This window comes from Varroa destructor, unplaced genomic scaffold (genome assembly GCF_002443255.2).
Source record: "Varroa destructor unplaced genomic scaffold, Vdes_3.0 BEIS01000001.1, whole genome shotgun sequence".
NCBI classification, from domain to species: Eukaryota; Metazoa; Arthropoda; class Arachnida; order Mesostigmata; family Varroidae; genus Varroa; species Varroa destructor.
In genome coordinates this window covers 25,981,878-25,999,679 of record NW_019211454.1, presented here as the reverse complement: position 1 = coordinate 25,999,679, position 17,802 = coordinate 25,981,878, and the positions used below count along the sequence as shown (strand labels likewise).

Below are 17,802 nucleotides of genomic sequence, written 5' to 3'. Positions count from 1 at the left end.
ACACGTATAGACATTGTTGATAGTAGAAAAGCTTTCGATTGTACGCTATTATTTACGTGTAAGTAAATAAAGCAAAACAGCAGCAAACACGGATGAAAAATAACTAAAAAATTGAAGAGAACTCTTGAATATTGAATATCGAATTGATCTTGAATTCTTATGAACTTTATTGACGTTGCAGACGTTTTATCGGTAATTTGTTATAAAAAACAACGAGTTTATTGATACAAAATAAAATCTACGATAAACAGCCTTAAGATAATTAAAAAATAATTTATCTCATGAATAACCGTATGAGCTTCTGGCCAAACCGAACATATCTTGGCAAAAACCAATCTCGAGGCTTAAATATTTCAATATCTGTATTCACATTAAGCTGAGGATGTATCCATTGAATCTCTTCGGCCGAAGGCCTCTTCTGCATTTTGAACAACAAAATGGCACTTGTTTGACGCTGCTTGCTCAGCTCTTATCTCTGATACCCGTCGCAGAAGTCGATACATCGCCTGGTGGACCTCCCAGCTCCCCACATGAGCCACACTTACCTCAGCGAATAACACGCCCCCAACCTATGAAGGTATGAAAAATGACGTGAAATAAAGTGATCCGTTAGAATCAAGCAACACATTTTGGAAAATAACGACAGAAATTATGCCACAGTAGAACTATGCGACATTTCACTATAGATTAGCTTTCTATATGCCACAGAATTTGTTCAACGACGTTTAAGATACTAGTTTTGACAGTAGCTTGGTCTCAATGTACCTTTTGTCCTTCGCTTGTGGTCACCTGTCGAGTCAGATCTGTCTTATTGCCGACAAGCAATAGAGGTTTTCGTGGGTAAATAGCTCGGAGCCTATTACACAGTAGAACCGCTTCTTCGAAATCGGATCGCAGAGCAACGGAATACACAACTATAAATGCGTCGGAGCAACGTTCAAATTTTAACACGTTCTGAAATTACACGGCAGCGCACGACCGACTGAGGTTACGACTTGTCAGGGTGCTAAAACGGAGTAAGCTTTATATATTTATGCATATTTTTTGACCGCTTCTCCATATAACAGTTATGTCATGTCTAACACTACAATCATAATATCAAATTTCTGCGTACAAAGAAAAGCGTTTGTGACTATAATGTCCGTATCGCACACGATTGTCACTTTGTGATGGAGGCTGTATAATGTGCGGTGTGTGGAACGGTACCGTAATAGAAGCTACTACACCGTCGTGCATAAGCTTGTGTGCATGAAAAAATACATTTAACCGGTGGTTACGAAGTTATATCATAAACTGGCTAAAATCCGCTTAAGTGGTGCTCTTGATACAAGCACGTACATTTAGTATTATAGCAGAAACACTGCATATTAGTGCACGCCTTCTGGCCCTTTCCATTACTACATTTCTTAGGCTCGGCGTCCACCAGAAGTTTACATAAACCTAAGGCTCTCCTGTTGCCTATATTAACGATACATATAATACGATAGCTATGAGGCGATCAAAGGGATAATCGTTTGTTGAGAAAACCCACCTTTTAGAAGCTATAATTTTACTTGTAACGTCTTCTACGTAGCTGTATCGATGCCAGAAATACCCGTCAACTGCGAATGTATTATTATCTCGTAGATCGAGCTGCTACAGACCGCCCGCAAATGGCAGGTGAATTAAAATTTTCGAATAAAAACATTCAAACGTGTCTGCTCTAAGTGCTATCTTGTAGATGCTATTAGATTGTAGATACAATAGCCGCCAGTTGACTGATCACTCTGGACTGTGTCAGCCCGGATATGAACGACCACGTGTTTACAATCATTAAACATGTGTAGAGAACACGTTCTTTACCTTCGACTGTGCCAAGTCAAGTATTTCGAGGTCGTATAAGACGTTATCCAAACAGACACAGTGATAGTATAGATTATCCAGAGCGCCTGAATACGAGCGTGAACTGCTATTCTTGTTGTCGCTGCTGCTGCTGTCGCTGCTGCTGCTGCCGCTGCTAGCGCCAGTTGCATTGTTGCCCCCTCTGTCGGTAGCCACGAATAGCCTGGCCATATATCGGAAAACAAGCGCTGTAAATCAGACAGATTTCATAGACGACTCTGAGCTGACGGATCGACTGGGACGCAGTGACATCAGCGTCTGAGTGCTGTTTCGTCATAGGTCGATACATAATGAGCTACAAGCAAACTTGCAAAAACACGACGCTAAATAAAAGCCCCTACTGAGACCAACGGTCGTATCGACGCTACGACATATAGTATCGAATCCTTTCTATTTTGACGGTCTTTTCTCATATGCCGGCTCACTAGTACCAGTGTTTGAAATTATTGAAAAAACAATAATACCTAGAACTCCACCATCGTCACCACGATCACATTCGACAAAAAAGTTTGCTTATAGCTTGCCACGAAACATCAACAAGCCTGACAAAAGGGAGAGGGAGAGGAGAGAGGGGAAAGGGGAGAGAGAGAGTTAGGGTAAGGCGAATGATCTACGTTCCGCTAGATATTACTGCGATATATAACGATGCGAAATGGCTGTAACCGTATTTGTACAATTTACGGTCATGTGGACATCGAACTTTCTTTATAGGCAAGCCGATTTCGGGATCAACGGACTCTACAAATAAATACCGAGATAATATTACGCTTAAAATAAACAGCTATACAACAGAGGTCGCAAAGACAGATCGTATTAGACACTGCGGGAAGTGATGATCTGCCTAGGGTTGACAACCTACAAAGTCTCGTAGCACTCCGATTTCCAGAGTCCTGATTTCAAAGGTCGTCCGATCTACAGTTTGTTCATGCCAAAAAGCCACCACAAATTCGTGATGACAGAGAAGGACAAAAAAGTAGATCAAAAAAGCCCTTTAATCTACTTTTTTATCCTTTCTAACAACAAATAACAACTAATAAAAGCTGCTGCCCTATTCAGCTGGTAGCAGCAGTAGCAGTGATCAAACAGTTTTTGCCGACGTACCCACAGAGACAAAAGCACCACCGGCATAGAGTTAAAGGTAATACTTTTACTAATTCAGTCATTAGCGTATGGCGTCCCGTGTTTCGGCCAGCGACTCACACTCGCAAGCGTGTACCGTTTTCATTGCTGCAAGGGTAACGGTTTTAACGAAAGCTGATACATGCAATCGACTCAACGATCATGAACAACTGATTCCCATTTCAACGATTTTTTTTGCGATTCTCAGTAGCCTTATACTTCGAATGACATATTTATGCGTGCACTGTTGAGTATCTCATGCTTCAATGGCCTGAAATTCATAGACACGAAACTATATTTATCTAACTAATACAATTTGGTCCGTTTACTTTACGCACATATAGCGGTAACGCATATACGTTATCTAACGTACACCGATGTTCAACTGACTCATCGCAATTTCTAAGCTGCTTCTATTTATTATACAACATAGCTTTCTATATCAATCTCTGTGATGGTGGAAAACGCAGCGAAAGTACCAATGTCGATTTTCACCCACCAGTTTTTCCAGCCTTCCTTGGCCCAAGAACTGTGATGCGAACCCTCTGTTTAGCTTCGAGCATCACGATCCAACAGTAGATTTCTGCAAAATGATTATAATTAGAACATGAACAATTAGATTAGAGGGCCGCAGACGTACGGGTTTTTTTTTTTATCTTATAGAGTTGTATTGGTAGCAAATATTATGCTATTTTAATGTCGTAAACAAACGATCAGGTCATTCCAATTAGAATTTCTTAAACTTACTTTAGCTTTATAATTCGTGTCATAGAAGCCCACACAGATCACCACCATTCGACATATTTTGGATTTCCGAAATTTTATAGGCTGTTGTGGCGACATTCTAGAGTAAAACAGTACAAAGTACTATGATTCTAGAACAAAGTTAAGAATGCTCTGAAAGTTAAAGTTACGATTCAGATGGACTGTCTCCATTGTCGACGAACTTTGATTCTTATATACGTAACAAGACGTTACAAGTACTAGAGACGGCTTTTCAAGTCCTAAACATCAAACAATAGCCGGCGTTTCTATAAACCAATTGCTCAGCGATACACACGGCTTGTTCGAAGTCTTCTTGTTATTCGCTTACGCGTTGAAAACTTGACGTCTCAGTTTATATTTGCAAAAGTTCCACATCGTGTAATGTACCAAAAGAACTGTCTTCCAAGAATTAACAAGTGTGTCACCCAAACAACACCTGTGTTATTTTAGATAATTATCGTTGCCTAAACACAATATATTCAACTGTCTTTTTTTTTTTATCTAACAATGTTCAGTTTATGTTGAAGTGACCTAACAGCACCTCCGAACGTACGACGTACACGCTTATCATTTTGCATCGTTTATCTCTTACAAAAACTCTATATAAACTTCACAGGGAGAGTGTCTTACGTTTTACTCCGTCATCTAAGTTCTGCCTGTTACTATAGGTGAAATCGATAGTTGCTTAACTTGCACGCGCAGCTGCATTAGGCGTCGAAATCCGCCTGTTTTCAGAGCTGAACGAAAACCGCCATTTGCGTGTTCAACGAGTAGAATTTGGCCGTTCGCGGTGGCTCTCCATTACTTTCCAAGTTTTGGGAACTGAATTTCTTATTTCTACGAAACGCTTCATTCAACTCAACGTTGTATGTCTCCGAGGTATCCACATGGAGCGTCTTCTCAGAGAGAGCGAGAGAGAGGGAGAGAGAGGGCGTTATCTTTGTGCGTTCCAGCGTTATTGACGCTTTCGTTGCCACTGCTGGATCTCAAATGACTCGAAACCGCTGGGGCTGGTGCCGTTGCTCAACCTTTGCTGCTGCTTTGTACGGCATTCGTGTACTTTAAATAGTTCTGTTTGCTATTCTCCTCCTTTGCCCTCTCTCAGATGTCTGAGAAGGTCTGTTCGACTATTGATATATACATACATATGTATATACACACACACACACACAAATATACATACACACGGAACATAACTCCTGTTGCTATTAGCCTCCGTGCCGTCCTCCATTGTGCCTATCCTTAATAGTTCCGCCTCGTTCTAAATACTTGTTCAATATGTGCGAATATCGTCAGTGTAAAGGCAGGCAAACGAATACAACCGAGACGATTTTGCAAGGAACAACTGGATATGATACGACTCTTGATCTCAATAGATAATCTCACCGTAGCTCTACTCCGCCAGCGCGTATCGAAGTTGCGTGGAACTGGCTAAAACTTCGCCCAGTTATCGTATTGATCAACCCGCTGGGAGAATACCAGTTAACCGTGGCACACACGAATAGTGTAAAGATGGAAGTGGTGATCTCCTAATGTGAGCCAACCTAACGCCCAGATCGTTGCAACAGGTCCTATAGCTGGTTATTGAATACAGAACTGATCGGGTTAACGGGCACTGCACGGCAAAAACAGAAGTAACTAGCTAAATCCCATTCCCCTAACTCGTTGTATCGTGAAATCGAGACTGCTGGAAAATCATTGAGCTGGTTGTATTTAGAGCACTGAACTTGTTAACGCCCGAAGTATTATGAGTTCGCGTCCTCTATCATAACGATATATTTCTGATTTCAGCGCCACGATGCAATAAACTTCGTCAGTCAAATTGTTTCAAACCACATTAGCTCACCTATGAATCAATAATTATTACTACCAATGACTGAAGACTTATTCAGGATAACTTAACTTATGGGATTAATTTGTTGCCTAACGAATTGAACTATTAGCAGCCTGCCATTAAATCGACGAAGGATAAAAAATACGAGTATTCTGTAACTAAATTATCAGCATAAAATGGCAGCCATTAGCCCATAGTGGCATAATAAATCCGTACTTAGAACTAACTATTCGAATAGTTCTGCCTAATTAAGAGAGAAATTGTAAACAACATAGTCAGACTGCCTCAACAACGAAGCAAATATAACTATAATTTTTCAAATATTGTGAACTTACATAGGCTTTCCTCTGACTGAAGTTTTCATCTATCGGGATATTCTACAGGTCTGTATGTCTAAGTATATTGCATCACCAACACCCTATTGTCTGCCAATTAAAATCCTCTTCATTGACCTACCTTACGCCAAATGAATATGCAAAACCTAACTAAGCTCAGCGAAAACCTTTGGACGCTGCACAGTTCTTCTGGTTATAGGACACGAGTGTACGTGATCGATGCGTCAATATGATCTAATATATATAATATAATATATATATATATAAATTATAATAAATATAATATAATAATAGCACTCACTATGCACATTGAACGGTTGGTATAAACCGACATGTATTAGGTTCGTAACTGGCATGACCTTAAACGGTACCCTTGCTGAGGTCACTGAGGCGGCATAAAAGAGAACGGCATAAAACGACTATCATATATGTCATGACAATAGTGATTAAGTATGAGGTGTTATTATAGGTTTTCTCGCACGACAATAATTGTATAGCTAATAGAGAACGGACGTTAAAAATCAAATCAAATTTAATAGTTGTGTGTACGCTGTTCGTTGCATTATTTAGATGGCATAGACAGCCATACCAAATGTTATGAAGGTGCCACAAAACAGAACAACTGATACATTTCAAATGTCAAATGACAGGCGTTGAATGGTACGACCAGCTCCGATAATTACTGCAGCGGCATATACGTACGTCGACTAGCAACTAATAGTAGTAATGCTTTCCTTTTCTTCATGTGTATTAATGTAAATTGGAAAACTGAACGCTATGTTTCCGTTAGATAAATAGGCTAAGGTTTTTGATTCTGAAAATTGTATCCGTTTATCCAGAAGCCTCTTTGGATAGATCCAATGCTGTATTCCTTATAGCAGCACAGGCATTTCCGTAAAGAAGTTAAGAAGGAGATGTCAGAAAACTGCAGGCTAGTGTCATGAAGATACCTGTTTGATTACTATGTATCGAAAAAACGTCTAGTAAATAAGGGCAACATTTAAAATTGAGCGAGTAGAGCTCGCAATGTGCCCTTCATTGCGTTTAAAACATGCATTTTTCAGCTATATAGCGTGTACGTCCATGTCTCCTAGCTGAACTTGAAGCAGCACATTTTGAAAGGTATAGACAACCAACCCAAATCAATCGGCTGAAAACAGAAGTCTAACAAAACTTCAGCAATCCATTAGTTGCGCGTTTGCGTAAATGTTTATGACGTTCACCCATTTGTCAACCAATTTGTCGTCTTACCACGAATTATCAGGTCTGATGTTGAAGAACTCAAAAGCGGATCGTTCTCAAGCCCTTTTTTACTATCACCTGTTCTGAGGCGAGCTCCATTTTTCAGAGATTGTAAAAAATGCTATGCCGTCAGCGCAAAGTTTGGAGGATAAAACGCTCTCTTCTTGCAGTGTTCAAAGCTCTTTTAAGTGTTCAAAACCCTTCCAGTTTAGCCAAACATAAGTTCATCCGGCTTCAAATCTCCGGCTTTCTCCTGAACATCCGTGTATCAGGGGGTTTCTATTCGTATCCGGAGCTGCCAACTCGCTTCCCTGCTTTACGTTAACATACCGATACTATTACGGCTCAGTATCGGGAGAAATGTTCAAGGGTACCTCATAGGTTGAAGATACTTCACGATAATCAAGACACTGCAATTCATATTCTCGAGTAATTTTTGCGTTTGTGCCAGCGGTCTTCGTTTAGAAATGCCTTCGGGCGGTCCGACCAAAAGGGTAAACTCTCAGGTCCAAAGGTGCAATTATTGAGCTAAGCAAAGCACTTTTACATAGGAGCTCTTTCAGCCATGAGGCCGCATACGGCAAAATTGCCTCCGGTAGCTTCCATAGCTTTTCGACATTGCTAGATGTCAAAACAGATCTAAAAAATGCATTTTTCTACCAAAAACGTATCTTTACAACCATCAACGCGAGCTAACAGTCCAATAAAGTTAAACGAACTTACGGAGGGGGACCCCCTCCCCTCCCAATTACTATTTAAGAATAAAAAAGCAGTAGATAGGTAAAGGGATTCTTTGAAAAAACTCCACTATTTATAAATCAATTCCAGGTTTTTCTGTCACGTATACACTACAGACACATTGGTTGGAACAAGAATTCTTCGTGTGTCTCCAGTTTCCATAATTTCAGTGTTGAATACCATTTTCAAGATGCTATTGATGCTTTCTGTGCAAACGGGTCGTGGTTAAGTCCTACGCTCAATGGTATAGGTCAATTTTACGCTCCAAAAATTTTCAAAACCTTATTATTCTATGTTGACTGATATTAAGACTAGCACACCGGTTCGATGTACTTGCGCTCTGAACTACAATATCGCAAACTGCTTTTAGCGTCGAAACACTTCTTTCATATTTTTCCTTAAACCTGCATAGAGCTAGGTCTGTTGTATGGAAATGTTGGCGGCAACACGCAGTTTTTTTTACTGCACGAGTGATGACGTGCATTTTGTGTAGGTGATGCATTTTTATGACGGAGCATCGGAGGCTTGTTGTGCTAGAGTGCTGATCCCTTATGTCGGAGACGCCTGCCGAATTTGTTTAAGGCTTCTTGATAGTATTCTGTGATTATCGTGGATCTAAGAAGCATAAACTCATAACTAAAAATGCCCCAAAGGCCGAAAAAACTCGTGAGGTGAACCTTAGTCTTGTATTTCGATGTGCGATTTTTTTCAGTCTAAACCGATATCCAAAAGGTTGAATCGTGGTCTCTTCCTAATAGCCATACGTTTGTGTCTGGTCACCCGTAATGACGTGTTCAATTAAGCTTGGCTATTTCGGAATTGCCAAAGGTTTTTCGTGATAAAGTTCTTCACAAATACCTAGATATTCAGTTGTCTCGGCACAAGCTTTATCGTACGCTTTTTGGTACCTAGTGAACAGGTTAAAATGGCCTAACAATAACTCCATCTTTTCTGTTAGGTTTTTGTGGTGGCTCAGTGCTCGGCAAGTGAATAGTTTCACCCTAACCAAGTTCTTGTTCACGATAGCAGTCGCAGGACTGTCCTGCGTTGAACTCACCTTTGTTCCTGAAATATTTAAACTAACTGCTTACTATGTGGTTTCCGTAGATATTCTGTAACACCCACCAAGTGCCTGTGCGTTTGACCTTATTTTCCACCCAAAACTCCAATTCAGGTCCGTTGCCTGTCGATTTGGGAAAAGCAAAACACTTACTATACGGGTTTACTCAATCTCACCGGAAAACTCGAGATTGCATCGGATGAAATTAGGCGTTCTTGAGTGGCAGAAGCCCTGCGAAAATGGGCACGTCTCACAAACGACAAGCATATGTAAGCCTTGTTATTACTCTTATCCAGCGGCAGATGATATTTAACGAGTAACCCAAATAGCCAAAAAAAAATCTAATACGTACAAAAATCTTTTTTTTTCAGCACACTAATAGCTAGAAATTGGTTTCAAGGTCAAAGAAGTCATCGCCATCTGTCGATCGGCAAGTACGCTTCATGCATGAAATACACTTGCTCTAAAATAGACACGAATTTTAATGAACAAACATTAATTTTTAGTCTTTTCAGGATAGAATTAGGAAGCAGTACATTTGCTAAAGCCTATAGTTAAATAAATAGATGAAATAGCGTAAATTTTAAATCGACGTTTCCGCAGTCTTGACAGAGTTTGTTAAGCGAATCCTTATTCGCAGAATGAACTTCGTGGAGTTTCTAATGATTACCACGACGACAAGTGGGATAGGCTGTATACTAATCTAGGCTTTCATTATATAAAGGTTTCATTAGTTGTGTTTGATTAACGAAAGCCCTTCTCGTGGCTTGGAAGGAAGGAGTTCGGTTATGCAGGTCAGTAAGTGAGCCGTTCAGTTCTTAGTAGGACCCCAGTGCGTCACGATAGAACTGTAATAGCCGTGCAATATTAGCATGCTGTCTCATGCTAAGATTCAGTGCCTTCAGGATATTAGTCAAAAGACCACCAGGACAAATACGGAACTGCTCATCAACTGCGCCGGTTTTACCAATGAATTAGTCATTCATATGGAAAAGAAGAAATAGTATTTAATGAAAAAAGTTCCATTATACAGGTAACACCGCGCGCGTACGCTAAACATCAGGCCAAACAAACACCACTATTGCCGTTAACGTTACATCATTAGTTATACGTAGACAAAAATAACAACACGTTTTCATGACGCGTTCTGCAACTTGCCTCGAATAAGTTTGTTCATATACTCGGCAGCGATATGCAATAGCCATACATAGTGAAGATGCTAGCATAGTGCAGCATCCTGTACGATTAACATCATCTTACGTACTGGCTTCTTGTCATCGCGCCGAAGTAAATCCTTTTCGAACGAATCGAAGGAGTCATGGCAACCCTTTGAAGCAACAAAGGGTGCGACATCAACCGTAAAATTACACAGCAAAAAAGTCCATATTGAAATGTCCTTGCGGCGATAAAAGGTTCTATTCAAGGAAAGGTTCAATACAATGACGACAACAACAAGGAGTTAGAAACGACATTACGAAATTTCGTTAAAAATGTAACTGTCACAGTTCAGACCTATTGCACCTCTGGGTTCTAAGTAATAGAACGTCTGGTAGTAGAACCATGAACACGTAACTCTACAGACGGTTTGGCTTTACGAACGGTTAGGACACAAGAAGTAGCACGTTGCTTACGAAGACAAATTCAGGAAATTTAAAAAAAAAATATTCAAAGAATTCAATAGTGGTTTTCACACGGCCCTGAAAGACGATTTTGTAAACAAACTTGAAAGATGGGTGTTCAAAAGTAGCATTCCAACTTACAAACCATTCATCAATGAATAAAATCAAATCGTTAAGTAAATAAGCCCCAAAAATACGTTCTATCAATTACAGCGTACCCCACGGGGAAACTATGGAACCAATAGAAATGATGGCTTATCTTAGTAGCGAAAAACGAAATTCGCATCGAATACGCTAACAATATGCATCGTGTATAAATGTTACCTTACTTACACTACAGAATTAACAATGTAATGCTCAGATAAGCGGATGTATCCCATACAACAAATGGTTCTCAATACATGACTTCTTCTGGTAGTTCCGGAATGTGCCGAAAAGAGACTAGGAATTTACAGAACAACATGTGAAGCTCAGTCAAGGAACGCATCCGACGGCCCCGTGGTCAGTAACACTACAAAGACAAAACACCTTGGAGTCAGACCAAATAGGAAATTATCCTGGCAGAGGTATATATATCATGAGCACGTTAAAACATAAAGAAGGCTATAATTTCACATTCGGCAAAAACATGTAAACCGATTAATCTAGCAATGGGCAAAATTGTACACAGAACCATATTTGAATTAGATTCGATACATTATTTTTGTCGTAGGTACCCGCTTTTCCGATTACTCTAAAGCCACCAGAACTACTAGAAAATATCTGTTAGAAGAGTTGCTTTGGTAAACACGAAGTACATAGTAGCGCCATGGTACAATAGAACGAAAATACTGCCGTTAACAAGATATCTGCAAGTGCCACTGACGAGTTTCAAAAGCACGACGCAGTCTGGTCACAGGAATCACAACGTCGACAGCCCACTTAGCCGACTAGCGTAGCTGACCAAACTTAGCCAAAAGGACCCAAGTTGGGACTTTCTCGAACACGCTTGGAGAGACAAAAGGATTGTACATGTACCGATCGATATTAACAGATGTATAGCTATCACAAGTAATGATAAACAAGACACTTAACATAAACAATCCATGATACCGGTCAATGTTTATTGTAATACAAGCATCTTACACACCGCACATGTTGTTAAAAAAATCACCATCTTGCGCTATATATTCATAAACAGTAAACGGGTAAAGGTGTGATCTGGCAGGCTCATATGGATTTCTTTAAATGCGTTGCCATGGTAAACATTAACGAACAAGCATGGTTCAAATACCAGCGTTGGCAGAAGTGATTACCTCGAATGCATAGCGAGGAAAATAAGATATTAAGAAGGTAAATATGAAATTATCATCTACACTAATAGCTGCTTGTGTGATTGCGATGCAGTTGCAGTGGTCCATTAGAGAAACCCTAGATTAATTCAGCAAGAACCATTTCGGTTAGACCTTTAGTGAGAGCTTGATGCCGTTCTAAAAAAAAAAAAGATTCCGAAGATTTGTTCGTAGATATAGACAAAACACTTAGGGGTACCAAATGAATAGACATCAAATGAACATATGTACGCGCATTTTAATGAGAGAATACGTGCAGGCACTTGCCTTTGCCACACGGAGAACCCCAAAGAATCCCATATCAATTAAATAAAGATATTTATTTAAACAAATGTTACTCAGTCAGCTGTAGCATATCACATTATAATATCTGGACAGTACCATTAGTTGTAGAAAGGTAAGATTACTATTAAAAAAACTTGACACTCACAATCCTTTTCCCGGTTCAATCATTTTACCTGATACTGTGTGTCCAAATCTGATTGAAGCATAGTTGACCTTAAACCAACGACCGGTGGAAGCAACAATAAATTAAAGCAAGCGGCGGCGAATAATTTAGCTAATAATGATTCTAAATGATGATAAAATAATACTAGCTTAAAATGCTGACCTATATTCTACGCTGATAGGTATTGATTTCGTATTAATCTTTTCTGCTTGGCCAATTTGTGCGGAAGATACATCAAGGTCGACGAGCCGCCGGAAAAGAGGCCAACACCCAGCATGGCATCATTTTAGTGCATCATGTGGTGCAAAAGAGTTGTAGGCGGTCATGGCCGAAACATTATACGTTCCGATGAGCAAAACACATCGTCTTCTTGTTTCGATTTACGAGTTTAGCTTTCTGACAGAAAAGCTACATTTTTATTTAACTATAATTTTTCAAGTAAACGTGAACCTTAAACTTGACTCGCTTAAGAAAAACTTACTGCGACAACGTATTACCGACACGTGTCAGTTTTATGGAAATTCAAAGCACTCAATTGATTGTTTTTCTTTTTATTCTTTACCAAAAACGCTATCCGATTCGTGTCAATCGCAGTTGCAGTATTAATGAAAACGGCCAAAGCAAAACTAACCTTTAATCAAATTTCGAAGATTTAATCGATCAATTTAAAAAACAAATGATTATTTTTACTTTTAAGAAGCCTATTTGATTAGGCTTAAATTTATTATTATGCAACAAGATTATAACTGAGGAACTTATAACTGAAGTGAAGGTGGAAGAATATAGATGACGTCTGGACAATTGCTATACGTGCCCATCAGGATCTACTCGCCACATGGTTTTGTGTCGTGTATTCTAGCCGAATCTAGAAAGAATGGATGGTTTTAAGTAAAGCGTACGGGCTACTCCTTTAAATCTGCTAAAGTTGATTACGGTTGACACATACGCGTAACAACTTTATCGACGTTGACCTTAAGCTTTGTTTCCCAAGCATAATAGAGATCATCGTACTATTTGAGCTGCGCATCCAGTGTTATCTGCGGATTCTATTCGTGTGAATGATGCCATGGGCTTGTTACACAAAGACCACGACGCTGAAATGTAATATTATCCTGAAGTGACCTACAACACATGCATAGAGTATGGAAAGTGTTTTCGCAATAAATTTAGTGAAAATAATAACCTATATCCCATCTGCATAGTACATCTACCACATGCATTCATTCTATTTCTACCACTAAGAATCTGTGTCCGCCCATTTCTCGGACCCACGTTGATCCTTCAAGGTATATTGCGTTGGGCTGATTTTTCATTGGCCGAATACTTTTTCTAGAGGACGGTTGGCTAGATGTTATTTTTTCCTAAAGGAAAAAGCTTTTTCTATAAAGCTTAATATTAATTGTTGGTTGGTTGTAAATTGACGCACCACCATCGGTGTAAACCATCGGTGCAGGCCAGCATTTCGACTCCCTCCAGAAACTCTTCTAGATCTAAGAACCCGTCATAGGTCAGGTTCCACGGCAATAGTGCAAGGATCGAGCTCTGCGGGACACCAGCGGTAAACGCGTACTCCTGCGCCCTGCAATTACTTTCCGTTTTTCTGAATATGAATGTGTCGGTCTGTCTGTGCAACCCAAATCGACTCCTTATAGTTGTCGGCCTTTTTCCGATAAAGCGGAATGTTAATTTAGGCACGCCGGAGCAATTTGCCTGAAAACCGTCAATAATTTGTATATTGTTTTTCAAGCTCTAAACAACACACGCATTTTTACATGTGAAGGGTAAATTTTACATTTTTACGATTTGGCGGTAAAAAATAGTTTTCCCGAAATTGTTAGAACCTGAAATATAAACTATATCAATTCATTTTCTTTTAGGGGGCATACATACTTCTTCTAAGGAATAGCTTCTTCTTCTCATAGGGGGCGTAATGTCAATTTGGAGAATTTGCGAAATGGTTAATAAAATACAAACGATCTCAGCATTTATTAAAGTTTTGGCCAGCTAAATATGATATAATGAAATAAAACATTTTCTGTTGACTGTTGAGGTATAAAATGGTGATTCTTGGCCTATGTGGTTCATATTTTTTTTAATACGAACTCATGTCTTATAGGACCGCTTTATAGGGTAAATACTTTTTTCGGTGCCTAATTTCATGTCCCAAAGGCAGGCGTAATGTTAATTTGGGTAGCTTACAAAAGACTGATTATATATGAACCATTTTTAGATATAATTTGTATGATTTTCTCCGGGTGGTAGAATTATCGAGGCGACGATATCAAATAGTTTTCCACATGCAAATGAAGTAAATTTTTCTTGGGTTGATAGTGGGAGATTTTCAACTTGGCTCAGTTACACGTAATGGGTTAACGGATAAACGAGAACGAGGCAATAAAAACACTAAGACATACATAGCAAAGTTATTATAAGCAAGACTAATGGGTTATATAACTGCACCAAGCTTACGAAATCCCCAAGAAAGGGTTTACTAAACTAAGAAGATAATAATTACTATAATCAGTAAATGAGAAGACAGAATAATGAATCTCAGATTAGGTATAATACGGATCGAATACTAGCCGACCGTTATTAATACTAATTCATAATAATATTAATGTGATCACTGCAGCCGTTGAAATGTTTCAGTGAGGAAACGGGATCGATATTGCTCATAGATTGATTGAATCTGAGAAATAGAATTAGAGGAACAAACTATCAGCTACGGAATAATGAAATTTATTGTGCAGAGTCTGAAAAAAGTTTTAACCGAATAACTGTGTGGATGTGGATATACAATCCAACAGTAGTTTACGTTAGGCTAGGGTGAGCGCGAATCCAATACGCTCGTATAAAAACAGGTTGCAAAAGGATAAAGGGATTAGTAGGCAAGGTAATTGCGACAAGATAACTGCTGGTGTATACTATAGTGGTTATACTAGGCAGGGTGTAACATGAACAAACCAAATCCCCGGGTCTGCCTACTCTGCAGGTCTAGCCATCTGTGCGCGTGAATGCCATTTTCTTCTTGGTGATTATCTTTTCTATATAGTGTACTGTTAATTTGAGCAAGCTTGTCATTTTCTTAAATCGCCCACCGACCGTGAAGAATTTCTGGATTATTCATGTATAAATTGTCTTTTCCAGTTCTACACAGTGGATGAGATATTAGACTTCAAGAAAATTGACTGATTTTTTACACTCCTTTGATTTAACCGTTAAGTGGTGATTTTCGCTCAAATTATTACTAATGAATATATATATATATACATAATATATTTTTTTTATTTAAAGAAAATATTTATAATATTTAACTTGAATTGCTTTTTTCCGGAAAAGTAGTTTACTTTTCGTTTGGAAGTAGGGATGCTAATTTGGTTGATTTGTTGGTTAAGGTTGATAACATCTAAACCATTTCGGTATACACGATTTATTTTTCTCAACTGGATGATACTTTTAATTTTTCTTTTTTCAAGTTCTGTCTAAAGAAACTTTTTCTTTTGCGTCATGTCTATTCAAGCAAGCTGACTTTGCTTTTAGCAATTTGCTCAACACTCGCCGAAAATTTAGGACATATTTATCTCGGAAAGTTGTGTACTCTTTCATACATACAAGTTCAACATTACATTTCGGAAGGGGGGTCCGATTTTCTTTAGATTATGGCAAGACAGGCGCGGGGCAAACCCACGGGCCTGTTCAGTAGTTACGTAATTTCATTTGCCTTTCTACAATTCCAGTGATCTGCGAAAGATATATTTTTCTTTTATTCATTAATCTTATTCTACATAATTTGATTATCTGGACGTAACATAAGCACAAGCAACTAATGCTCATTTTAGATAATCTGGATTGCAATGTATGGAACGAGGAAACTCGCCGCTAGGGCCAGCCAACCAAGCAGCAAGGGTTTGAGGTACGAACAGACCCCCTTTAATTAATCGGAATTGATTTTTTTGCAAGTATTTTTACAAAGCTCCAAAAACTTTGCGGAATGGTGGCAGACATTCCTATGAATTTCTGCAGTAATTTTGATCTTTCAATCCTAATTCTATTAATACTCCCCAGTATAATGAATATTGTTTAGAAATATTAATACAACGTACATGGTCCTTAATTATTAGCCGATTGCACTAACTAAGCGGAGGACAGCGTATGAATGTTCCACTTTTGGACAACACGTTAGCTCTATTTGGCTACCTGTAGACAAAAGTTGTTTCCTTGTCAATAAAATTAGCTAATATAACAAAGATTCCTTATGGGCAAAAATAAGGTTACAAAAACTTACCTACCGCGGAAGACGCTAAAATCCCTTAACATTCTGTATTCTTTATCATTCCATTAGACGCTATTCTTGTCATGCTGAAAAGTGGAGCAAAACGCTTTAAAAAACGCCGTCATAAAACGTAAATTAAACGACAGATTAACTTAGTTCATGTCATTATGAACTTATTTTTGACGAAGTATCGGCAACCCTTTAATTTTTATTTATCAAAAAAAAGTATAAAGATGTATACATTTATACATATATGTGTATATACTATAGTCTTTGAGCTTCATTAACTGTCCAATCAAAGCCTAACGCAATCAAACTAGTTTGCAAATGAACGAACGCTATAAAAGCATAATAAAAAAAAACAGCACCACTCGAATGTGTCCTGTATTTGTTGCTATTAATACTGCGGAGAATTTATAAAATTAAAGTTGTATTACTTAATAAATCATAACACTACTTAAGTAAAATTATATGGGGTTGAAACTCATAATGGGTATTGCTTCCTATTATGCGCCTGCTGCACGATTAACTACGAATCAGCTACAGATCTTATTATAGGCGACCACCGCAAGAACTGACAAATATGAGATTCCGTGCCGCGGAGCAGAACCTCTACGTCCTACTAGTCGCACGCCTGTTCACCGCAAGCGCTCATCGTTCTCTAACGACTATCACATTTGATGCTCTCTCCTTCAAAGGAAACACCAGCCAACTAAGTGGCCTTTTCACTTCTTTACTTATGGTGTTATCGTCACAATCTTTGTTTATTTATCCACCAGCTGGCACCGCGGCTTCTTAGCTCAGTTCCCTATATATATATATATATATATGTATATGTATATCTATATATATATATATATATATATCATAGTGATAACTTCAACTTACGATTCAATTGGCTACAGGCATATAGAAATTGATGAACTTTACCAAAACAAAACGTGTCGACCAGCCAAATGACTGCAACTAGGCGAACCCTACTTCCGATATCAACCGCCTTAATGCATTCGAAGACAATTTACGGTAGCAGACCACCTTGAAGAGGTCGTTTCAAATTGCGCGCCATCATCATATTGGCAATGGATGTTCCTTCCAGTAGTGGTTAGGCGTCCGATGTCAACAAATAGAGAGAGTGCGTTCGAAAAAAGCTGGCCTTA

The 17,802-nt window shown here is 38.8% G+C and overlaps 1 protein-coding gene and 1 long non-coding RNA gene across 12 annotated transcripts; one reads left to right on the top strand and one right to left on the bottom strand.

Annotated features, from left to right (window-relative positions):
- Window positions 1–131: 131 nt before the first annotated feature.
- Window positions 132–17,711, bottom strand: LOC111251008 (ras-related and estrogen-regulated growth inhibitor-like). 10 transcript variants are annotated; one of them, XM_086977413.1, is made up of 8 exons: window positions 17,576–17,711; window positions 16,658–16,731; window positions 13,799–14,082; window positions 9,040–9,097; window positions 3,500–3,583; window positions 1,843–2,069; window positions 766–954; window positions 132–569 (listed from the first exon to the last, which is right to left on the bottom strand). In XM_086977413.1, exons 3-8 carry the CDS (start codon window positions 13,802–13,804, stop codon window positions 372–374), a joined length of 762 nt encoding a protein of 253 aa, XP_086833539.1. In that variant the 5' UTR covers window positions 13,805–14,082; window positions 16,658–16,731; window positions 17,576–17,711; the 3' UTR covers window positions 132–371. The 10 variants fall into 10 exon arrangements, with proteins under 10 accessions (XP_086833539.1, XP_086833537.1, XP_086833538.1 ...); XM_086977411.1 differs by having other exon boundaries at window positions 17,534–17,677; XM_086977412.1 differs by lacking the exon at window positions 17,576–17,711 and adding an exon at window positions 17,225–17,440.
- LOC111251016 (uncharacterized) lies at window positions 4,857–9,789 on the top strand. Of its 2 annotated transcripts, none has more exons than XR_002673604.2 (3): window positions 4,857–5,982; window positions 9,089–9,243; window positions 9,346–9,789. It is a non-coding gene; the product is annotated as an uncharacterized LOC111251016 (long non-coding RNA). The 2 variants fall into 2 exon arrangements; XR_002673603.2 differs by having other exon boundaries at window positions 9,022–9,243.
- Window positions 17,712–17,802: the final 91 nt, after the last annotated feature.